Source organism: Eutrema salsugineum, unplaced genomic scaffold, assembly GCF_000478725.1.
Source record: "Eutrema salsugineum unplaced genomic scaffold, Eutsalg1_0 scaffold_10, whole genome shotgun sequence".
Classification (NCBI taxonomy): domain Eukaryota; kingdom Viridiplantae; phylum Streptophyta; class Magnoliopsida; order Brassicales; family Brassicaceae; genus Eutrema; species Eutrema salsugineum.
In genome coordinates, this window is record NW_006256908.1 from 4,812,917 (window position 1) to 4,836,096 (window position 23,180).

The following is a 23,180-nucleotide window of genomic DNA, read 5'->3' on the forward strand; positions in this document are numbered from 1 at the left end:
ATGTTTTCAGCATCGTACTTGTCAAGGTACTTGAAGGAACCCAAGGTCAAGCATCTAAAAGAAGCAAAGAGAGTGCTCAGATACATAAAAGGTACACTTGACACTTGTTTGATGTTTACTTCAGTCATGGAGCCTAGATTGATTGGTTATTCAGATAGTGATTGGGGAGGATGTAGAGAGGATCTTAAATCAACAACAGGGTATTGTTTTAGTATTGGATCTGCAATTTTCTCTTGGCAAACAAGCAAGCAAGATACTGTCGCTCAGTCCACAGCTGAAGCAGAATACATGGCATTATGTGCAGCGACAAATCAAGCAGTATGGCTTAGGAGGTTACTTGAAGACTTAAGTTTCACCTCTCAAGGAGGAGTTCCTATCTACCGTGATAGTCAGTCTGCTATTGCAATAGGGAAGAATCCAGTCCAACACAGAAGGACAAAGCATATTCAGATCAAGTATCATGTCGTCCGAGATTATGAGAAGAATGGTGACATCCAGCTGAGATATTGCAGAGGTGAAGATCAATGGGCAGACATTTTTACTAAGGTCTTAGGAAGTCAGTATTATGAAAAGCTTCGTAATAAACTTGGTTTGAGTAACAAAATGGCAAGTGGGAATGTTGAGTAATGCCTATTTTGCTTCTCAAACCAAACCAGAAGAACCTAGCTAACTAAATTATTATCTGTGTCAAAGAGAGTTGTTGTAACAGTAATGTAATAGTTGTGAGAAGTGTGTAAGACTATAAGCTAGTCTATAAAGGTTGCTATAAGAGTTAGTATGATCAGAGAGTAGTTGCACTACTTTCTCTATAAGCATGTATTGATTTCTTTTGTAAGGACTAAGAAGAAAATGAATGAGAATTTATTTTGTCATTTTCTCTAAAATTCTTACTCTCAAACTAAAGCAAATACAAATGGATCAAGATAAGAATCCTCTGTTTTCTTGAGAAGTTCAACAAATTTCCATAAATAAAATTTGATATAAACATATAAATATAAGTGAGATTATCTACTAAAATATGAGTTTAATAATGTTTTTTTTTTAATTTTAGATTGAAGTCTTCATGAAATTTATTTTTAATTCTTAAATTTTTTTTAAAATACTGTAAACTTAAAAAAAACTTTTTAAAATTTTAAAATTAATAAAAAAAATATTTAAATTTTATAAATTAATAACTCTATAAATTAATAAAATATCAAAATTCTAACATAGTTAATTTATATCGTTTTTACTGTATATTTATTTGATAAAAGAAAACAAAGAGACGAGAAAACAACACGGCTTGACTTATACAATAGATCCAAGAAGATTAGTTGAATGAGAATATTTTGAACAAGAAGAGTCGGTCCATTTTGTTCGCCTGAACGCTAACCTTTGGTAAATACACAATATAATACGAATCAAAAAATTAAAAATATTTAGATTTATTCCCTAAAGGCACAAATATTTAGATTTATCGCCTTTTTCGTCGTTCCCATATTAAGAAAAAACATATTATTCGATTTCACTTTTCACCCATCACAAGGCACAGCGACTTCTTTAAGATTCCACTTTCGTAAAAAAACAAAAAGAAAATTCCACATTCCGTTAACTTTAACGACCGTCTTCTCAACGAAGTACCTTGATGTGGATTACATCTATAAACTCTTCAAGTTCCATAATCTCCTCCCATATTTGCTGGATCATCGGTATTTTTTTCTTTTTTTGTCTGTAAATCTCTGTTCATTCTTAGGATTATAATGTCATTATCTCTAACCATAAGATAAAGATCATGAAATTCAAGAATTCCGAAGAAGATCATAATCGTTTTGCATCTCCATCTGATTTCCAGGTTCGTTTTCTTGAACAAAACAAAAAAAGGGTTTATTTCAAATCTTTAATCATAAAATGTCCACAAGAAAGATCAAAATATTGTTTTCCTTCTCTAATGCGAGCCTTTGAAACGTATAAACAGCTTATGGAATTGGAACAAATCCACATTTCAAAACCCAACGACGATGAAGAAATCGAGTCACCATCAAAAACAGAGGAAACTATTCCTCTGTCTTGCGCGTTTACGAGGCAAGAACATTGCGTTTCGGAGTCAAGAGAACGAGAAGAATCAATTAGAAGACTAAGCAACCTCATATTTCTTTACCTGATCGTCATGTCCGTACAGATCGTTGGAGGCTTTAAGGCCAATAGCCTCGCGGTGATGACAGACGCAGCGCATTTGCTATCCGACGTGGCGGGTCTCTGTGTCTCTCTGTTAGCTATCAAGGTCTCGAGCTGGGAAGCGAATCAAAGAAACTCTTTTGGGTTTAAACGTCTCGAAGTTTTAGCAGCTTTCTTGTCTGTTCAGCTCATATGGCTTGTCTCTGGAGTTATAATCTATGAAGCCATTCAAAGACTTCTTAGCAGAAGCAGAGAGGTTAACGGTGAGATCATGTTTGGTATTTCGGCTTTCGGTTTTTTCATGAACTTGGTTATGGTCGTTTGGTTAGGACATAACCATAACCATCACCACCACCATCATCATCATCATCATGTTCACAAGGAAGAGGAAGAGAAAGAAGAAGAGATGGATCCTTTAAAAGGTGGCTTTGAGGAGAAACCATCGTCATCATCAAAGGAGATGAACATTAACATACAAGGAGCTTATCTACACGCCATGGCTGATATGATTCAGTCACTTGGTGTTATGATCGGTGGAGGAATCATTTGGGTGAAGCCGAAATGGGTTTTGGTTGATTTGATGTGCACTCTTGTTTTCTCTGCTTTTGCTCTTGCTGCTACTCTACCAATGCTCAAGAACATATTTGGGATTTTGATGGAGCGTGCGCCGCGTGATATGGACATAGAGAAGCTCGAGAGAGGGCTTAGGCGTATCAATGGTGTTAAGGTTGTTCATGATCTTCATGTATGGGAGATAACAGTTGGGAGAATTGTGTTGTCGTGCCATGTTTTGGCCGAGACTGGGGCTAGCTCTAAAGAGATTGTTTCTAATGTTAGAAATTTCTGTAGGAAAACTTGTGGGATATATCATGTAACAGTGCAGGTTGAATCAGAGTAGTAAGAAAAAGAACAAAGAAAGAAAATTTATGTTTGAATAGAGAAAAACATGAAGTCACAGAGTATATCAAACACTTACTTATTCACATCTTTAACACGTTCTAATTGCTAAAGTTTCACATTTTTCAGACAAATTTCTTAGATAACTCTCTCACACAAGACAAGAACTTGACAAAACAAGATACAACAAGAAGGTCACAGTCCCAATTATTTGTCTGAAATTTGGGAATCGTGACCTTCATAGGACTAAAAGCAACTGAGACAGGGAGATTCTTTAATTACTGAACTTATCAGGGAGCTTTGAATTTGAGTTTCTCCATGCGAGCTCTGATGTAACTGAGATGTTCATCTTCCGGGGGGATACATTTCTTGATGACATTGATTTCCATCAAATTCTTGACCCACCGGTGAATTTTCGGGAACTTCTCCACCGGAACAACCTTGACTCCGACGATCTCTTCCGTTCTCATCAGCCAAAACGCCACCAACGTCGCGACAATGTCCACGAACCCAAAACTTTCCCCGCCGAGAAAATCTTTCTGGACGAGCTCTTTCTCCAAGAACATCAATAAATCCCTCGTCGCTTCCACCACGGCTTCTCTCTCTTCTCCGATCTTCCCCACCACTTTCATGGCCGTCACACAAATCTGATAAATTCCCAATAAACCGGCTTTTAACCCGGTTAGAATCCGAACCGGTTTTCGAAATTGAAAAATTAGAAGTCTATCATAAATCATACCTGTTCATCGACGAATTTGGCCCAGAATCGAGCCATAGCTCTCTCGTAAGGATCTTGAGGGAGAATTGGATTGTTTTGCCATGTATCATCGATATACTCAAGGATCACAAGTGATTCAGAGATTGGTTTACCGTTATGAACAAGAACCGGGATCATCTTGTGAACCGGGTTCAATTGGAGTAGCAAAGGGCTCTTGTTGGTGATATCTTGCTCTGAGAAATCGTACGGAACACCTTTGAGTGTGAGAGCTATCTCAATCCGACGGCTGAAAGGACTCGCCCACATCCCAAGAAGCTTCACTTCATCTGATCTCTCCGCCATTGTTGTCTCACTAGACTTCTTATTTTCTGTGTTGACTTGGGCTCTACTTATTATATTGATGAGGGTGAACAATCCGGTTTACTAATTGGTTTTGTTTTTTGTGGGTTCTCATTTTCTCGGTTTTATAGAAATTGAACACCAAACCGATAGAACTTGATTTGATATAAAAAACTTGTTCTTCGACCAAAAAAAAACTATTTGTAATTCGGTTTAGTATAGATTCGGTTTGATGCAATTTTTTGTTTGGTTTTAGTTGAAAGAGTTTATATGTATATAAGTGTATATAAACCTATAAAACGGTTTATGTTGGGTTTCGATTTCGACACTTAAGACTATAAAAATCAACGAAGCGGGTTTTTATTAAATTTTGGTTGAGGTATCTAGTGACGTCAAACCGGTACATTAAAACCAATACTTAAATATTTTGTCCCACATCGAAGGAAAAAGATTGTGTTTGATGGTATAAATAAAGGAGGTTGGAGTCGGACAAGACAACGGGGTGGGACCCGGAGATGAGTCTGCTTATTATTCTCTAAACCCTGAACTCTCCCACTCAAGTTGGGAATTTAAACCATTGGGGGTATTTGGCCGGCGTTTCCCCTGAGTAAATTAAAAAACGCCGATGGTTACATAAGAGGCTCGTCTCCATGTTGAACCAATGGGTTGGGTTTGGTTTGTTAGGTGGTTCTGTTGAAACTGGATTAGTGTCTGCGGTTAACCGTTTCCTCGCCTTTCCCTCCCACCCCCAAATTTTGCTCTTTTTTTTTCGTTTTATGAATTGGCTTAATGAACTAATTGTAAATAAACTCAGAGCTTTGAAGTGGGACATGATGAATAGCTTTTTTTTGTTCATTTTGTATTCTCTCTTTTTCTAAATATTTTTAAAATTAAGGTGGTCATTTTGTCAATGTTCATGAGATTTTAATTCATATATCAACTAAAAATGAGGATATTGATTCATGTTATTTACATACTGCAATAAATTATGGCTGACTTTTCAATTATGACTATAAACTTTTTTAATAGAAATATTACTAACCTATTTTTCTTAATAATATTTGTTTTCTCATTTATTGTTTTAGAAAGCTTCAGTATCTACTAACCACTAGGTATATATTTTAAAAACAAAATTATTAGAAAATCATTACACTAATGGCTTGATTATTTACAGGATTTTATCATGTCGGTAAGGCATATATAGATAAATAGACTTACAATTTAATTTAGGTCAATTCCATTCCCATTTGAAGTAGAAAAGAGAGAATTTAGTTTTATCCATTTTGAGATGAATGACAGTGGTGTTATCGTGTTTCAAAAGAGATAAAACCAAAATTCTCCTTTACGAAAAACAAATGAAATACCGAGTTATGAGTTACTAATATGATTGGATATCAAGTTCCAGTCTCAGCTTGGGAAAGCCTTTTGGTTGTCACTAGTCATCACCCTCATTCATCATTTTCCAAATTATTTCATCAAATAAAACAAGAACACAATATTTTGTGAACAGGTAATAGAGAACTGAAGATTGAAGTATGGATAACTAAGAAGGAAAAACTGTTTGATATCACAAGACATGATCAACCAATTTTTGTTGGACCAGTTTCTTCATCAAGAATTAGAAAATGGTAATGCTCTTTAAAGAAGTAATGGAAAATGATACAATTGCTCGTATTAAAGTATTTACAATCTTAACTGCTGAGATTCAATAGATCCAGACAACACAATTAATTTAGTTACACCAGCCCTTCAGTTATTTGTGTGTATGTTCAGGAGTGATAATTAGGGATCATATACTAAAATTTATAATATGGACTCACAAATCTAAAAATCTTTAGATATGGCAGAGAATATGAACTTGTTAAAAAAAAATTTGTAGCGGTATCACTAGAAAATAAAATTTATTGTTTGGCTGAACGGTTTTCAAGAGATAGAGTTTTCTCCAGTTACTCAACTTTTGCACAAGATCAGTTTAGCGAGATCTTACAAACAAATCAATATATAATATATATAAATTTTAAATAATTAATGCTTTGAATTAAAATTAAATTTTTCAAATTCAAATGAACCTTACAGGTAAACTTCTACTGAATTTTGTGGAAATCCATAAACATTACAGATGATTGGACTAACCCTAATTCAATTATGACTGTTTTAGTAGATGGTAACTTCAAATAAACTCTTCGTCCAGATGTTTGACTTCTCCGCCAAAGTGTTTAGGCTAATTGGGCTTCAGCTTGAAAGCAAGAAAAAGAATTTAGCCTTATCTTCATGAAGAGAATCTGGACTTTCATTGATACAACAAAGAGAATTGAGCACAGAATTGTGAATCAACAAGACGCCGGAGATCGAGCTTCATCTTGGGAGAAACTTTTTGATGTCGATTAAGCATTTTTGGTTACACTTTCTTCATTAAGAACAGTAAAATTGTAATGTTCTATAAAAAAAATGGCAGAAGATATATGGAACCCCAGCTTCCATGAGTGTCTCTACAATCTCACAAGGAAGTGAGATTCAACAGATGAAAACCAAAGCGTATAGGTTCATCACTCCTTCGATTTGTTGTGTGTATGAACCTAGTTTGGTTCCGGTTCCTAGTTTGCATCAAATTCTAGACCCATCTGTTAATCTCCGGGAACTTCTCCACCGGAACAACTTTGACTCTGACGATCTCTTTCATTCTCATCAGCTAAAATGCCACCAAGATTGAAATATGGATCACTAAGAGAGCCAGAGATCAAGCTACAATTTTGAAGAAAGTGTTTGATATCACAAGACATGATCAACCAATTTTTGTTGGATCCAGTTTCTTCATCAAGGATAAGAAAATTCTAATATTCTCTGAAGAGATCATGGAAGATGAAACAATTGCTCATATCAAAGTATTTACGATCTCAAAATTTGGATTCAATATAACCAGACAGCACAATTTATGTACATTATCCTTCAGTAAATTCTGTGTATACCAAAATTGGTTGTCTTGATCGAGACTAATTATTATGGATCATAGACTGAAATTTATGACATGGGCTCACATATCTGAATATCTTTAAACATGACAGAGAATATGGGCTTATATAAAGAAAAACGTGTAGTGGTATCACTAGAAGAAAAATCTTATGGTTTGGCTGAACAGTTTTCAAGAGATATAGTTTTCTCAAATTGTTCAAATTTGTGCACGAGATCGGTTTAGCGAGGACTATGCATTAATTAATACATTAAAATTAATATATAGATAGTTATAAATGATTAAAAAATTTTAATTAAAAAGAATATATTTTCAAATTCAAAAGAACCTTGCAGATATACTTCTACTAAATTTAGTGGAAGAAATCTTTTTTAGAGTTCTAGTCTGTTCTCAAGCTCGTTTAATTAAGTATCTGTAGAGAATGGAAATCACTATTCAGTAAATGTAGTCTTCTAGGTAACTCTTAAGTCTGGATTTGCATAGCAAATGCAAAACCATACAAACTCATCAGTTAGCACACTGCTCAACGGTTTGATTCTCGGGAGCACAATTTCTCGAAGGATTGTTGTCTACAACTGAAAAGATAAATGACATTAATTAACCCATTTAATTGAAAATCCATCTATAAACTTTTAAAACAATTGAAAATACTCTAAATTACAAAATAAAGTTTACTTTTTCAAATAAAAGAACAGATTATTTTGGGTTTAGAGTTTAGTTTTTAAAGTTAACAAATAATTTTTAATAATAAATTTAGGATTTAGGTTTAAAGTTTAGTTTCCAAGATTTATATATATATATATATATACTAACCAATTAAACTATGTAAACTATTTAACGAAATATCACTTTTTCTAACGTTTTAACACACATATACATACACCTATTCTTCAAGCACATTAGCATTGTGATAGTTTTATAGATATGCAATTCTTTGCACATAATCTATGTATTAAATGACAAGTTTCGAATATAAGTACTCTGCTTTTCAATAACACAGTCACACAGAAGAGCCTTTTGACTTATTTCGATCTCTCACTTTAGACCAATGTCGAATCTGTTTCTCTTCCAACATCGTACATGGCTAATGGTGCTAGTATATTCTTCAAAACTCAGATCAAGAAGAGGATATACGCCCCGCCTATTCCAGCAAACGTGGCGAGAGACTACGAGCTTACTTACGCTTGGTTAAAGCATCAATTACATTGATGAATAAGGACATCGATTGTATCTCAAACCTTCGATAATATCTTAATCGAATTTAAACTGTCAAAATAAAATCGAATTTGAACGAGGATTAGGATATATATTATAAAACAAAAATATGTTAAATCAATTATGTTTCCAAATAATATTTTCACTCGATTAAACATTTTTCCAAGCAACATAATTTAATTCATCATGATCTTGTTTCCTTTAACTATACCATTTGTTGAGAGATGATCCTTTGAGTGATTATGCAAACGGAAAAGAAGAGAAGAAGAAGCTTAAGATAATGAAGAACTAAGGAGAAGGAGGAAGATGTGTCGAAGAGGAAGATGAGACAGAGCAAGTCAACCAGAGAGAAAAGTCAACTGTGAAACTAAGATGGACCTCGTGTGAGAAGAAGATGGGCTTCAAATGTGCCTCAGCCCAAGAAGAAATATCGAGTATGTGTGAGTCTAAGTCTAAATTCTAGTAGCAATGTAGTTGCAATAGTTGAGTAAGACCCTAAGATGATTAGTTAAAGTCTATTAAGAGTAGTGTGGCTAATGTATGATTACCTAAGTGTCAGGGTAAGGTGAGTGAAGTAAGGAGAGTTAGTATAACTGGTAGAAAAGGACTATATGTATGAGCAAGTATAAGTGAGAAGATATGTAGAAGAAAACTGTATGAAAAATGAGATGAATGAGAATGAGTGTTAAAGAAAAACAAGTAATCAAAAGAAAGAAAACAAATATGTGAGAGCAAAGAGAGAATCACAACATGGTATCAGAGCCAGGTTGTCCTTGGAGCCTGTTGAAGAAAAGCACAAGAAGAAGAAATCAAAAGAAAAGGAAGATAAGAAAGAAAGTGAAGTTCAAGATGGCAATAAACCTGCAGTCTTCTCAACTTGTTGCAGTGTTCGATGGACAGAACTATGAGTTATGGGCAGCAAGAATGAAGACAACATTGATGAACAAGGAGCTCTGGGATGTGGTCAAAGAAGGACTTCCAGACCAGTCATTGAAGTCACCTGAAACTCCAAGAGCTGACCAGACAAAGGAAGTTGCAAACCTTTGGACACTCAAGAGCAAAGACACAGCTGCACTTCAAATCATTCAACATGCTGTAGCTGATGTCATATTTGACAAAATACTCTCAGCGACAACAGCAAAACAAGCATGGGATCTTCTGGAACATTCTTATCAAGGTAATGAGAAGGTTAAAACTGTTAGGCTGCAATCTTTAAGAAGAGATTTTGAGAATTTAAAAATGAAGGAAGGAGAAAAAGTTAAGACATACTCTGATAGGATTCAGGCTGTAGCAAACCAAATGAGATCTCTAGGAGAAGGAAAATCTAACTTTGATCTAGTGGTTAAGATGCTGGCGTCCATGCCAAAAAGCTATGCTTCTTTATCATCATTGATGGAAGAAACAAAGGATCTAAGAACAATTACCTATGTGGAGCTGATCGGATCTTTGGAAGCTCATGAGAAGAAGTTTTTCCCAGATGGTGAAGATGAAGATGCTGAAGGTGCCTTCCATGCTCTCTACAAGAACCTGAATCTGGAAAACAGTGACAAAGGAAACACAAGTCAGATTAGCTATAGAGAAAAGAGGTGGTGTGGTTACTGCAAGAAGGATAACCACAATGAAGATTTGTGCTACTTCAAAAATGGAGGAAACACGCTAGACTTCAACAGAAACAGAGATACAAGGAGTTGTTTCAATTGTTGCAAACTGGGTCACATCTCAAGAAACTGCAGAAACAAGAGACCTGAACAAGCACAAGCAACTCAAGAAGAAAATGAAGAAAAGGAAGAGTACCATATGTTTTCAGCAAGACAAGATGATCAAAAACCTGTTGAAGAAAACATTTGGCTCATTGATAGTGGTTGTACAAACCACATGACTCCAAATGAGAAGCTGTTCACGAGACTTGACACAAGTTTCAAAGTTCCAATCCAAGTTGGTGATGGAACGACACTGATGACCAAAGGAAGAGGAGACATTGAAGTCATGACAAAAAAGGGCAAGAGAATCATTGGAATGTTTTTCTAGTCCCTAAAATTGCTAAGAATCTTCTAAGTGTCTCTCAGATGATTGCAAATGGATATGCAGTTACCTTTAAGCAAAGAAGCTGCATCATCCATGATAAATATGGGAGAAAAATAACTGAAGTGAAAATGGCAAAGAAGAGCTTTCATCTCCATTTGCCCTTGAGTGAAGAAATAGTAAATGCAATGTCAAAGGAAGAGGCTGAATCTAGTTATCAAGGAGCTGGATATGCTGAAATCAGAAACCCAGAAAAGTATGAACCATGGAAGAGCGTGCAGTATCATAAGAAGAAGCTGACGCTCAATGTTGAGAATCAAAGCTACATCAAGTCAGACAAGAGAGAATCTGAAGTTAAGAAAGTCAAGGAAGTGGTTCAAGGAACCAAACTGAACAGGATGGTGATCAAAAGTGATACAAATTAACAAAAAGAAGATTTATCTTTGAAGGAGAAAGAGCAGAAGCTGACTGACGAGATGATCGGCCGAAACGCAAAGAGAAGCATCAGAATAAACAAAGAAGAGACCCAAGAGAGAATTAAGAGGATCCAAGAGGAAAAGAACAGAGAATTCAAGTGTCAGAACACAGAGACATCGGACAGGAATGAAGCAAGTCTCAAATTGAAGCAAGAAATTCAAAGCCAAAGCAGAAGGGAGGTAAGAGAATTACCTGTTAGAGAAAAACCCAGAAGCGCTAAGAAGGATGCAGGGAGCAGAGACTCTTCAACTAAGAACCTACAGAAAGAGGAGAAGCAGAAATCAATTGAACTCAAAGAGAAAATGATTCAAGTGGGAGCTGAGAAGTATGAAAAAGAAGAGGAAGCTGAACCCACGAAAATTCAGAGCAAGAGGGAGATTGGGAAATAAAACTCACCCAAGAGCTATGCAGACGTCTTGATGAGTGCTCCTCAAACCAGCAAAGGAACAAGTAGAGAAGAATCAAAGGTACCAAAGTTCAAAACCCTAAATTGGAATTGGGGAATCAACTCAAAGGCTCAAGAGGGAGTGTTGAGAGATGATCCTTTGAGTGATTCTGCAAACGGAAAAGAAGAGAAGAAGAAGCTTAAGATAATGAAGAACTAAGGAGAAGGAGGAAGATGTGTCGAAGAGGAAGATGAGACAGAGCAAGTCAACCAGAGAGAAAAGTCAACTGTGAAACTAAGATGGGCCTCGTGTGAGAGGAAGATGGGCTTCAAATGTGCCTCAGCCCAAGAAGAAATATCGAGTATGTGTGAGTCTAAGTCTAAGTTCTAGTAGCAATAGTAGTTGCAATAGTTGAGTAAGACCCTAAGATGATTAGTTAAAGTCTATTAAGAGTAGTGTGGTTAATGTATGATTACCTAAGTGTCAGGGTAAGGTGAGTGAAGTAAGGAGAGTTAGTATAACTGGTAGAAAAGGACTATATGTATGAGCAAGTATAAGTGAGAAGATATGTAGAAGAAAAATGTATGAAAAATGAGATGAATGAGAATGAGTGTTAAAGAAAAACAAGTAATCAAAAGAAAGAAAACAAATCTGTGAGAGCAAAGAGAGAATCACAACACCATTCACCATTTAATTTCCACTCACGAGCTTCTCCATTGTCGAACAAATCGTCTTTATCATCCTACATCACCTATCTCCTTTTTCTCATGCTTTTACTCACGGTTTGAATTATTAGAGGACTCCTATTATTTCATAATAAACATATACTGTATTTACGGATTAATTTCTAGATGATTATATATTAAAAGAACCCTTTTTATTTCAAAGTGAAAAATATAACAAATATCGTAGGGGGATTTCGCGTCTAATGTTCAATAAAATCAAAGATAAAGTTTTACCATATGTGTCCATGCATGTATTCACGCTCCGATCGTTGCTAGAAGATAAAAGTCTTTGCAAATTTCCTGGTGTAGAAGAATTGTAGTTTTTTTCCCATAGAGTGCCTTTTTAAACAAATTTCAACCATTTTTTTTTCTTTTTTTTTTGGCGCTTAATACCAGCAAAATGAAGCAAAGTTAGCAGTTGTTAAAAATTAAAGGAAATCGTGATTATAATAAAGTGAGGTAAGAAATGGTGCAAACATTATCGTTATCAAAACATTGGATCAAGTAGTAAAGAGCTTTGTCTTTTTGTATTCTAAGGGCATCTGTGAAGACAACTTCAAATTTGAGGTTGACCAAACCTCAAATTTAATCTCATAAAATTTAAAATATTACACTATACTCCTTATTTTTAATCATTATTAATAAAAGTTCATATTACTTTATAAATAAGAGAAAACATACATAAAAAAATATCATTAACTAAAATTACATTATAAACTTTATACAAAATACAACATTACATTATAAGATAAAATTACAGAAACATAATAATTAAAACACACAAACTAAATTATAAATGGTTACATTTCACCAAATTATTCAACAAAATTATTTTCATAATACTCTCAAATATGACCAATTTTAGTTTTTAATTTCAATTTTTAATTTTATTTTATATGCAAATATAAAATTTATGAAGATAAATGTGAAATATTCATGAGATATAAAACTGTTTGGATTAAAATGATAAACATAAAAAAGAAATGATTATTTATGAAGTATATAATTGTAAGAATTAAAATACAAAAAGTTGCAACCTCATTTTGAATAGTAAAACCTCAAATATAAGGTTTCACTGTTCAAAAACCTCAAAATTTAAAGTTTTAAGGTTGCCTTTGGAATGAACAAAACCTCATATTTGAAGATTTGAAGTTGCCTTTGGAGATGCCCTAAACAGATTTGAGTTTCTCCCCCATAATGTTCATGTGTTCAATATGTTTCTCTCTTGGGGGAATACAATCCCTTACAATCTCAACCTCTTCTAGCTTCTTTACCCATTTCTTGTATCGTGGAAACATCTTCTCTGTAATAACTTCCACTCCCATTCCTTCCCAAGCTCTCTCCAGACAAAACGGGATCATACTTCCTGCGACTAAATCCAAATATCCAACAGTCTTGCCACCAAAGTAATCATTTCCGGCGAGTTCCTTCTCGAGACATTTAATCAGTTCTCTTGTCTTCTCGATTAAAACGTCTCTTCCCTTTTCTGTTTTTGCGAGTGAGATAAATCCCAAATTAACAATCTACAATATCAGAGACAATTAACAAAGGTTTAGTAAGGATTAACAAAAGACAAATGTCATCGGACAAATAAATGTTGGATAGGCTAATGATCATATCTAGTTAATATTTTTACTATATTAAAATAAGAGATGACTTTTGAGTTAACCGATAAGTTTGGGATCTTATTTCAATAATCTCTTTAGTTTAGGGACCAAAGTAAGTTACATTGTCATTTCAAGATTAAAAAAATGAAAAAAAAAAATTAAGAGAATGTACTTGTTCATCGACGAGCTTAGCAAAGATTCGAGCCGTGGATCTGTGGAAGGGATCCTGAGGAAGAATGGGATTGTGTTTCCAAGTCTCATCGATGTATTCAAGAATCACATGCGATTCGATAATGGTTTTACCATTGTGAACAAGAACAGGGATCTTCTTATGTATAGGATTGAGGGCAAGAAGCAAAGAACTCTTGTTCTCGAGATCTTCCTCTAAGTAATCGTACGGTACGCCTTTGAGTTTGAGAGCCATCTCGATCCGACGGCTGAAAGGACTCGCCCATATCCCAAGCAACTTCACTTCCTCTTGCTTTCCCATTAGATACCTTTTCTTTTTTCTCAGGTGGTTTTTGGAACTCCTGAATGAGCTCACTTTCTATTTATATAAAGCCTTAGGGTTTTGATGTCGCTTGGGCGTAAAACGACGACGAATTTGCCCGGCAATTAGATGTGAAATATGAAGGGCCGAGATGGCAATGACATTGATGTCATAGGGGCACATGTATCATGACATTTGATTATATTAATATAACTTCGGTACTATATATTCTGGCAATGGGATGCATACGCGTCATCTCTTTTCGCTAATAAAGTGTAAGTGACTAATTTGTCCAATTAGTCAAATGCAAGAAAAGTAATAACCACTGTCTACTATTTATTGTTACTATGATGCGAATCTTGGAAAAAAGTGTTAGCAATTTGAAGTAATTATCTTTTCTTTATTGAATGACAGAATGACTTGTGATTTTATGCTTTAGTTCTTTGTTCCAGATAATACCATTTTTAGATACATGATAATTCGGTTTACTAATTTTTTAGTCTTAAATTATCCTCGAATTCGAATCATATTGATGTCCTCTATATGCATTTTGAGGAATGTTTGGATGTATTCTTCGTCTTTGTCTCTTATTTTGTAATGTGAACACGTGAACGATGTGGAACCCAACAAGACCAGCTTTTCACCCAACACTATTTGTTCGACTCTCAAAAGTAACGTCACAAGCATCTTTACTTCTTTAGCATGCGAGTCCTTATTATTATTCAAACACTTATCACATTTTCGTTCTAAAACTTAGCCCTATTATTTACAACTCGTTTTTCAGTAAACTATTATTGACCATTAAAGTACTTAGAAATACCACACACAGAAACACTGCTGTCATCATTAGTGTTTTGTTTTCCAAAATACACGCTTATTTTATAAAATGTATAAATAGTAAAAACTCTTTTAGATTAGGATGTCTTTCCTTCTCTTATTATTTTTTCTAATACTAGTTTTCTACAACTCTAAGGTTTCTTAAATTTAGGAAGATGTTCTACTTCATTTTTCTAATCATAGTTGAGTCATAGCAGAGAGTCGAGACTATGCCCTTGAAATTGAAGTTGTCGTATTAAATATCATAGTTGGATTAAAGTAAGGGAAAATGCAGATTTGTGAATTTGTAACCACCTTGCTCTCGTTCTAGGGGAACACACGAAATTGATATACTAATACTTTTGATGATATGCATTTTGTTCTCCCAGATCAACATATTTTCATATCTGCCAAATTTTAGGATTTCGTTACATTAAATCCATCGCAAATTAAGATGCATTTGCGATAGAATCTACGAATTGAATTAACCACGCTATACCAAACTTGCGGCAATCGCAAAATCATTTTATATATACTAGGTGAGTACCTGCGCATACGCACGGTTTTTTTCCAATAATTTTTTTTGTTTAGAATTTGTTTTGTTGTTTTTTTTTGTTAAATCAAATTGTATATCATATGAGCCGATATGTACACATTATATTCAGTTTTATTGCTATAAATAAATAATTATCAAATTGTATTGGGTTGTAAAATAGTGAAGCTTCTTTTTAAATAACCCTTTGATTGTCTTATCAAATTGTTTTGTTTTAATAAATGAAAATTATATTGATAATTTCTAGGCCAATACCCGCACAGGTTTTTCTTCATAAGTGTAAATTTATTTTACAGAGTTTGTGTTTTGAAAATTTCACAAAGAGTAATATGGAACCATACGAAAGGTGGAGATAACACTACGGAAATCAAAGTCTCTCTAGGGAAACATTCAATATCACACAAAGGAAAAGACGAACAATAAATAAGTTGTAGAAATTTGGAACTAATGTGAAAGCTTATTCTCCACAAAAAAAAGAAAGAAAATTATGTTAGATATTATTAGATGCTTCCAAAATCATGTAACATAAATAAATAAATAAAATGATTTTAAAGCATGAATTTAAGCAAACGAATCTTACCGAAATCATCAAAAAGAGATTCAAGAACATCTTTGGCCAAAGTGTATTTGTAATATACATCATTAGTTTTGTTTTAAATTTGTAATGATATGCTGACTGAAAATTAATATAAAAGAGAGAGAGAAAAGTAGACCAATTTCAAGATATCGAATGAACAATCCCATATCTTGTCTCATATATGCCTCGACCTGTACCCGCAGCAGCAGTTGCATGGTTTGGGTGATGCCGCAATGGCAGCTCTGAAGAATTTCCCCTTCCTGATGACATCCTCTTCTCCATGTTGACTGAGGATTAGTTATATATTGTCTGGCTGATCAATTACGTGAGAGGTAGGTTAGTCAATATATTTTCATTTCGAGCAAGAGATACACCAATTTATTGTTAGTATAACTAACTACAATCTAACAGTTATAAAAAAAAATAGTGGCTTGCACTTTGAGCATTCTTCTTCCATCAAATCACTTTATATTATCATTGGTATACAAAATATTTTTAACTTAAATAGATAAGCATTTAAAAAACTACAACCGTATGTAATCAAATGCATACCATAACGGTGTTGCGTAAGGCGACTTCTTGTTGACATGTTGACATGAATCAGGCAACGAAACAGAAGAAAGATCCCACTTATTCATTCCTATTAACATATCCTTTGAGGCCACCGCTTACCTTGTCTGTGGCTTTCATGGAAGAGAGGCAGAGCCGAGAAGACTCGCACTTATTTGTTTTGATCTTGCTTTTCATCGATTCAAAGTAAAATGAAAGCTACGAAGAATTAGATTTATAAGTTAGAATCAAAACAACAAAATTTCACATAAAACCAAGCATCATGAAGCTTAGCCATACACTTCGGTACAAACATATACACTGCAATTTATCAGGATTTTTAGAAGAAAAAAAAACATTGAAAGTAAATCCACCATCCGTTGTCTCATAGTTATAACCACCATCACTCTTCACAACCATGAGTGGCTTAGCTACACCTTCAAGAACAATCACTTGAGCACTTTCATTTTTCATTAACCAACATCTTACTTCTCAACAATTCAATAGCTTGTGGGATTTAAGGTATGTAAAAGCTTTTCCCTGTTATGTTACAACTTACAACCCATCCATTTATCAGTTTTGATTTGAAGAGTTGTATCCAAGTGCGAATGTTGAAGTCTTTCTTTCCACAGCTCATAAACGGCCTGCCAATTGGCTGAGACCAGAATGGAATCTGATGCCAATCGCTTGCACGCAGGCTCATGCGCTGCACAGAACGTTATTTACTCGACTTGCTTTCCAAAAAATAGTGCTTCTTGCCGTCATCTTGAAGTCACCGTGCTTGTATTGCGGCCAATTTCTGAGTAAAATGAAACATAGGACGAATCAGAGTTATACATGCGAATTAAAAGAGCTATAATTTAACATAAACCAAAACATCATGAAAAATTACTTTCAAGAGCTAATCAGAGTGCAGATCTTGGCTAGAGCCGGCAAATTAGTGTTAAGTTGTGATATGTTTTCTTCACTTGTTGTGACTGTGGGCCAAAGCGTCCATATTTGATGAGAGCATGAAGAAAGTTTGTTAGATCATGCTGCTCTCATAGATATCCCATTTACAAAATGAATTTGCTAAACTCACCAAACTCTTCCCAAACACAACTGTTCTTGGGGAATCCATTTAAGATCAAATTGGGCTACCGAAATACAAATCCACATCTCAAAAATCTTTCTTGGCAAAAGAATGTACAGGTTGTCACATACAACAAGTGTTTGGGGACCATTTTAAATAAATTCAAGAAAAATTGCAAGTAACGAAAACAGAAATCTTTCACAAATACCATCTTTAATACCAATTGTACTTCTCATAGCTTGTCCCTAAGAAACACACATCTCTATTTAGAAAATCCAATCAAAAACACAATGGATTAAGTACAAAGTGTTTTATGATTAACCTGATTATTAGTACTATCAGAAACATAAATTATTAATCTGATTCAGTTTAGGATCCTATCTTTTTGTGAAAATGCTACAGAGCACAGATAAATGACCTCAACCGAATCGCTTGACATCACTCCCTCCCTCAGGCAATGATACACATGTGATGAAGACACCAGGCTCCACTTGAGCAACCCATTCTTTGGGCTCATCCTCTTCCTCCATCAACACTGTGGACTCTGTCCTGCCACTCATGGATTCAGTTGGTCCTTCGCCATTCAAAAGCCCTTGCAACCTTAACTTCATTTCCTTTCCCAGAATCTTCAATTTTTTTAGCTTCCGCTTCGAGCTCTCTTGTACGCATTATGGAACCTCTCAGAAGCTGCAGCATCCGAATCCACGTATTTCCGTGAGACGACCCCGATCATGGTTTGCAGCCTTTATAAGCACCTGATGCTTTTACTGCCATGTCTTTTATATGAAGATCCACATACAAAAATCACGTGATTTATGACAATATTGAGTACACAAAGAAAATCATATAGATGAAACTATGAAAGGAGGATACAATATGCACTTGGCTTGCAATACGACAAGCTGTCAAAGCATCATCACCTGGAATCATAAGAACAGGATAAGACATCCAGTGTATGTAATCATTTAAGAAATAATGAGCACTCTGCAAAACAACGACATGAGGGCTGACAAACAAAAAAATCAAAGAACCAAAATTTATAAGCTGTACTGAATTATATACCTGCTTTGCTGGTAATATGTTGAAAAAGGAACTAAATGAACCACCGGTACTGTTCAGAGGTCGACCAATCTATGAGTGTGTGCATTATGAGATACACAATATGAATTGCCAAATTATGGGATGAATTCTTCAACTCCAAGAAAATGGTGGCCAAAAACTGGCTTTCCTTTATTCGGTTTATAAAAGGGATTCTGATCTTCAAGAAGGTGCGCAATAGGACTGGTGTAGAGTTTAATTGTTGAGAGACAAAAAGCCACAAAACTTTAAATATCAAAATTCAAGCCTCTTTAACAAGCTTCTTCAGAATTTCAATCACCCATCGCTGTTATCGGAAACTTGAAGCAAATAGTGATAAAGGACTTATAAATCATATTCGATTCACAAAGTTTGCAGCTTTTTCTAAAACAATGTACTGATTGAACTTTACAATGAAAAGCGCTTCAAACAACAAAACCATTCATGACGAACAAAGCTCCTTTAAAAAAATCAAAGAACAAAACCCAGATAAAAGAGACAGCAATTGAGAAGATGAAGAAGAAAACAAAAATTTAAGAATCGGATTTCATATGTTTTTCATAGTAGAGAGGGTATAAATGGAATGGATATAAAATACATTAAGGGCAGTGGAATCAATTCGAAAGAGTAAATGTTTCTGGAAAAGGAGATCAAAAATTACAGAAGGTAGATCGGTTCAGGTGGGAAGATGAAAAGATGTGATTTGTTTTATTTTTTTTAAGGTGACACATGTCATTTCATGGAGTGATGACGTGTCGCTCTGGAGAGAATTCCTTCTTCTTTTATATAAGAGATGTAGTAAATTTCCAATTAAAAGATAGAAGCCATGAATGGGGGAGGTAATGTTTTCATTCACATAATTATGTGAGTACGGGACGTATTTAGTCAACAAAATACGCACTTGTAACAAAAACATTTAAAAATAACAGTTTTTTCCCTCGTCATAGTGTGTGGGTAAACTACTTGCAGTTAGGTGTGGTTATGCACTTATGCTTGTTAATAGATGCGGGTATTCAATTTTTTTGTTTTTGTTAAAAAGTCTATAACAAATTTGGAAAAAAAGTATTTGAGTTAATTGCATGGTTTGATACAATAAATCCGGTTAGTTAAAATTTTGACAACTATACGTATGTCATCTATTATTTGTTTTTGCTTGTTTACGAACTGTGCCTATCCCTTTTGATCCTTATCCCTCCTATCTATTTGATTTACATCGCATAATCCATTCTTATCATTCGAAACACAGAATTAGTACAAATCTCTTCATATTTTGTAATTGATTCATTAGCCAAAGCTTTAGTGGGAACAAGAGGGACCAAAGTTTTCTCAACCACAGACCCAAAACAGCTATTTTTAAAAAGAAATATTTATTTATTAAAAACCATAACAAGCTTACAAACATTGAAACACATTACATATCAAATCAAAACATAAAGATGATTTTAGTCTTCATGATAGTTTAAGAAGATCTGATTCTCTCTACCATATAATTCATGTGCTCAACATGTTTCTCTCTTGGAGGAATACAATCCTTGACAAACTCAACCTTCTCCAGATTCTTCACCCATCTCATGTACTCTGGAAACTTCTCCTCAGTAACAACTTCCAATCCAAGTCCTTCCCAACCTCTCTCCAAACAAAACGGAATCATACTTCCGGCGACTAGGTCCAAGAATCCGACACTCTTACCGCCGAAGAAATCTTTTCCGACAAGTTCCTTCTCTAGATACATAAGAAGTTCTCTTGTCTGCTCAGCTAAAACTTCTCTTCCTTTCTCATCTGCTTTTGCCATTGCTCCAAAACCCACGCCTATAATCTACAGTGTCATCAGAGATAAGATAACAATAGTTTAGTAAAAATTAATTGGCTAATTAGCACAAATTGCTTCTTTATCTTCCTTTCAAAATTTCTTTCTAAACTCAAAACAAAGAAGCACAAGTTGTAAAAAAGGTTTTTTTTTTATAACAAATTTACATCCAATTAATGATTAATTCTATAAAATATGCCATACCTTATTAAATTAAATTATTGAGATTCTCGAAATTTAAATAAATATATAATAATCAAAACTAATTTTTTTATTATTTGACTTGCAATTCAAATCCAAACAAACCCAGAATCACCTGATTATTTTCTTAATAGATTAAAAAATTAGATGAAATAAATTAAGAGTGATTAATTATCAAATTGGCAAAAAATTTGAAGAGTTTATATATACCTGCTCATCGACGAGTTTAGCGAAGAATCGAGCCTTAGATCTCTCGTAAGGATCTTGGGGGAGAATAGGATTGTGTTTCCAAGTCTCGTCGATGTATTCAAGAATTACTTGAGACTCGACAACGGTTTTACCATTGTGGACAAGAACAGGGACCTTCTTGTGAATAGGGTTAAGAGCAAGAAGCAAAGGGCTTTTGTGCTCCAATATTTCTTCCACGTAATCGTACGGTATGCCTTTGAGTTTCAGAGCCATTTCGATCCGACGGCTGAATGGGCTTGCCCATATCCCCAAAAGCTTCACTTCCTCTTTCTGATCAGCCATTAGTTTTCTTCTTTCTCTCTCACTCTCTGTCTATTAGAAATGGTTTTTGTGGACTACTACTTAGTCCTTTCAACTTTGATTTATAGCCTTAGGGTTTAGATTGTATTGTAGATACAACGACATTGAATGTTGCCGTTTTGTGACCGGCAGTGATGTAAATTCGAAACATCTAGAAGGCAAAATTGATATTGACTTCTTCAGACGAATTTTATGACGCTCACTTTAGATTTTATTTTTTTGGTTGTACTTTTAGATTTAGTTTTGTAACTTTACTAATTTAGCACCCAAAAAATGAATAACAAAAAAAGACCTTTACTAATGTAGATATTTTACCATATTTGATTATATGCATTTCGTGGCGGTTTTTTTTTTGTTGCAAAAAGGCTATTTCGTCTCGGTTTTAAAATGTAGTCTTGTTTTAACATCAAGAATATATAATTTCTTTTGTTTTAGCTTTAGAATGTAATTGGTGAATGTCAAACTAAAATAAAGAATGTAACTGCTGAAAAACCACAAACCTCCCTTCTATTTTTTTTGTTTTTCTATCAAATGCTGTTGGATAAGCTTCTTCAGCCCAAGGCCCAAGACGTTGTTAACAAGTCGGTTAACAATACGATAGGTCTAAAAGGATATTTTCCTTAATAGGACGTTTTCCTTATTCTTTTAGAAGTAGGTTTAGGGAAATTAGAATCCTATATATATGTGTTTATTGAGCTGTGATAAACACAAGATAAGCATAAGAGCTTGGATGTTTAGTTTTGAGCTATTTTCTAATCATCAAATAAGAAGAGTTATTTCTTATACAAAGAGCTGTGTTCTTGCTTATACGACTTTATTTGGTATCAGAGCAAATCAAAGAAGGAGAAGAAGCCGAGTAGAAGACAACACCCGAAAGTATGGCAGAAGAAGGAGCCGATTCCGACAAGGCCATTACGACCACTGTAACTGCTCGGAAGGAAACAATTCCTTCAGCGATCCAATGCCCAATGTTGACAACTACAAATTACTCGATTTGGGCCATGAGAATGAGAGTAATGCTGCGACTTCATAAAGCGTGGGAAACAATCGAGCCAGGCTCGACAGACCCTGAGAAGAATGACATCGCATTAGGTTTACTCTACCAATCAATCCCGGAAAACCTAATATTACAAATCAATGATCAGACTTCACCAAAAGAGATTTGGAATTCGATCAAGACGCGTAATTTAGGTGCAGAGCGTGTCAAGGAGGCACGACTGCAGACCTTGATGTCTGAGTTCGAGAAGATGAAGATGGAGGACTCAGAGACCATCGACGACTTTGCTGGGAAGCTGTCTCAGCTCGCGTCAAAAGCTAATGCACTCGGAGAAACGATTGAGGAGCAGCGGTTAGTAAAGAAATTTTTAAACAGCTTGCTGCGAAGCAAATTCATTCAGATCGTCGCTTCCCTTGAGCAAGTACTCGACCTGAAGACGACAGGGTTCGAAGACATAATCGGACGTTTAAAAGCTTATGAAGAGAGAATCAAAGGAGACACTAAAGAAGACGATTCACAAGCCAAGCTTTTATACGCAAACACAGACCAAAGTAACTCTCGAGGAGGCAGAGGAAACAGAGGTCGAGGAGGCAGGGGAAACAGGGGACGAGGCAGAGGAGGAGCATCTAATCCTCAAGACAAATCGAAACAAAGTAAAGAAAAGAAGGATAGATCAAGTGTGATTTGTTACAGATGTGACAAAGCAGGTCACTTTGCCTCGGTTTGTCCTGACAGAAAACAAACCCAAGAAGCGAACAAGATAGAAACCGAAGAAGCAGACAAAGCCCTCTATATGCACGAGATCGTATTCCTCAATGAAGACAATGTTGTGCCGAAAAAATACGAAAAAGAAAAGAAAGAAGACGGAGTCTGGTATTTAGACAACGGCGCAAGTAATCATATGACAGGAATAAGATCATCTTTCTTGGAGCTGAATGAAAATATCAGGGGAAAGGTAAAATTTGGAGATGGATCATGTGTGGA

The 23,180-nt window shown here is 34.9% G+C and overlaps 4 protein-coding genes across 4 annotated transcripts; 1 reads left to right on the forward strand and 3 right to left on the reverse strand.

Moving 5' to 3' along the window:
• The first annotated feature begins 1,670 nt into the window (after nucleotides 1-1,670).
• Nucleotides 1,671-3,108, forward strand: LOC18027864 (metal tolerance protein B). Its single transcript, XM_006409935.2, has 2 exons — nucleotides 1,671-1,831; nucleotides 1,955-3,108. Exons 1-2 carry the CDS (start codon nucleotides 1,772-1,774, stop codon nucleotides 3,050-3,052), a joined length of 1,158 nt encoding a protein of 385 aa, XP_006409998.1. The 5' UTR covers nucleotides 1,671-1,771; the 3' UTR covers nucleotides 3,053-3,108.
• LOC18027865 (glutathione S-transferase U7) lies at nucleotides 3,067-4,131 on the reverse strand. The gene is made up of 2 exons (XM_006409936.2): nucleotides 3,791-4,131; nucleotides 3,067-3,698 (listed from the first exon to the last, which is right to left on the reverse strand). The coding sequence occupies exons 1-2, from the start codon at nucleotides 4,109-4,111 to the stop codon at nucleotides 3,342-3,344; spliced, it is 678 nt and encodes a 225-aa protein (XP_006409999.1). The 5' UTR covers nucleotides 4,112-4,131; the 3' UTR covers nucleotides 3,067-3,341.
• An 8,745-nt stretch (nucleotides 4,132-12,876) lies between these two features.
• Nucleotides 12,877-14,016, reverse strand: LOC18027866 (glutathione S-transferase U6). Its single transcript, XM_006409937.2, has 2 exons — nucleotides 13,681-14,016; nucleotides 12,877-13,424 (listed from the first exon to the last, which is right to left on the reverse strand). The coding sequence occupies exons 1-2, from the start codon at nucleotides 13,996-13,998 to the stop codon at nucleotides 13,071-13,073; spliced, it is 672 nt and encodes a 223-aa protein (XP_006410000.1). The 5' UTR covers nucleotides 13,999-14,016; the 3' UTR covers nucleotides 12,877-13,070.
• Nucleotides 14,017-19,992: 5,976 nt separating this feature from the next.
• LOC18027868 (glutathione S-transferase U5) lies at nucleotides 19,993-21,256 on the reverse strand. Its single transcript, XM_006409939.2, has 2 exons — nucleotides 20,861-21,256; nucleotides 19,993-20,458 (listed from the first exon to the last, which is right to left on the reverse strand). The coding sequence occupies exons 1-2, from the start codon at nucleotides 21,179-21,181 to the stop codon at nucleotides 20,102-20,104; spliced, it is 678 nt and encodes a 225-aa protein (XP_006410002.1). The 5' UTR covers nucleotides 21,182-21,256; the 3' UTR covers nucleotides 19,993-20,101.
• Between the last annotated feature and the right edge of the window lie 1,924 nt (nucleotides 21,257-23,180).

Excerpts from the sequence above, each read along its gene's own strand:
- LOC18027864 (XM_006409935.2), top strand. The coding sequence starts at position 1,772 with ATGAAATTCAAGAATTCCGAAGAAGATCATAATCGTTTTGCATCTCCA. Across the intron at positions 1,832-1,954 it reads CATCTCCATCTGATTTCCAG|CTTATGGAATTGGAACAAAT; the intron begins GTTCGTTTTCTT and ends ACGTATAAACAG.
- LOC18027865 (XM_006409936.2), bottom strand. The coding sequence starts at position 4,111 with ATGGCGGAGAGATCAGATGAAGTGAAGCTTCTTGGGATGTGGGCGAGT. Across the intron at positions 3,699-3,790 it reads CCAAATTCGTCGATGAACAG|ATTTGTGTGACGGCCATGAA; the intron begins GTATGATTTATG and ends GGAATTTATCAG.
- LOC18027866 (XM_006409937.2), bottom strand. The coding sequence starts at position 13,998 with ATGGGAAAGCAAGAGGAAGTGAAGTTGCTTGGGATATGGGCGAGTCCT. Across the intron at positions 13,425-13,680 it reads CTAAGCTCGTCGATGAACAA|ATTGTTAATTTGGGATTTAT; the intron begins GTACATTCTCTT and ends CTGATATTGTAG.
- LOC18027868 (XM_006409939.2), bottom strand. The coding sequence starts at position 21,181 with ATGGCTGATCAGAAAGAGGAAGTGAAGCTTTTGGGGATATGGGCAAGC. Across the intron at positions 20,459-20,860 it reads CTAAACTCGTCGATGAGCAG|ATTATAGGCGTGGGTTTTGG; the intron begins GTATATATAAAC and ends ATGACACTGTAG.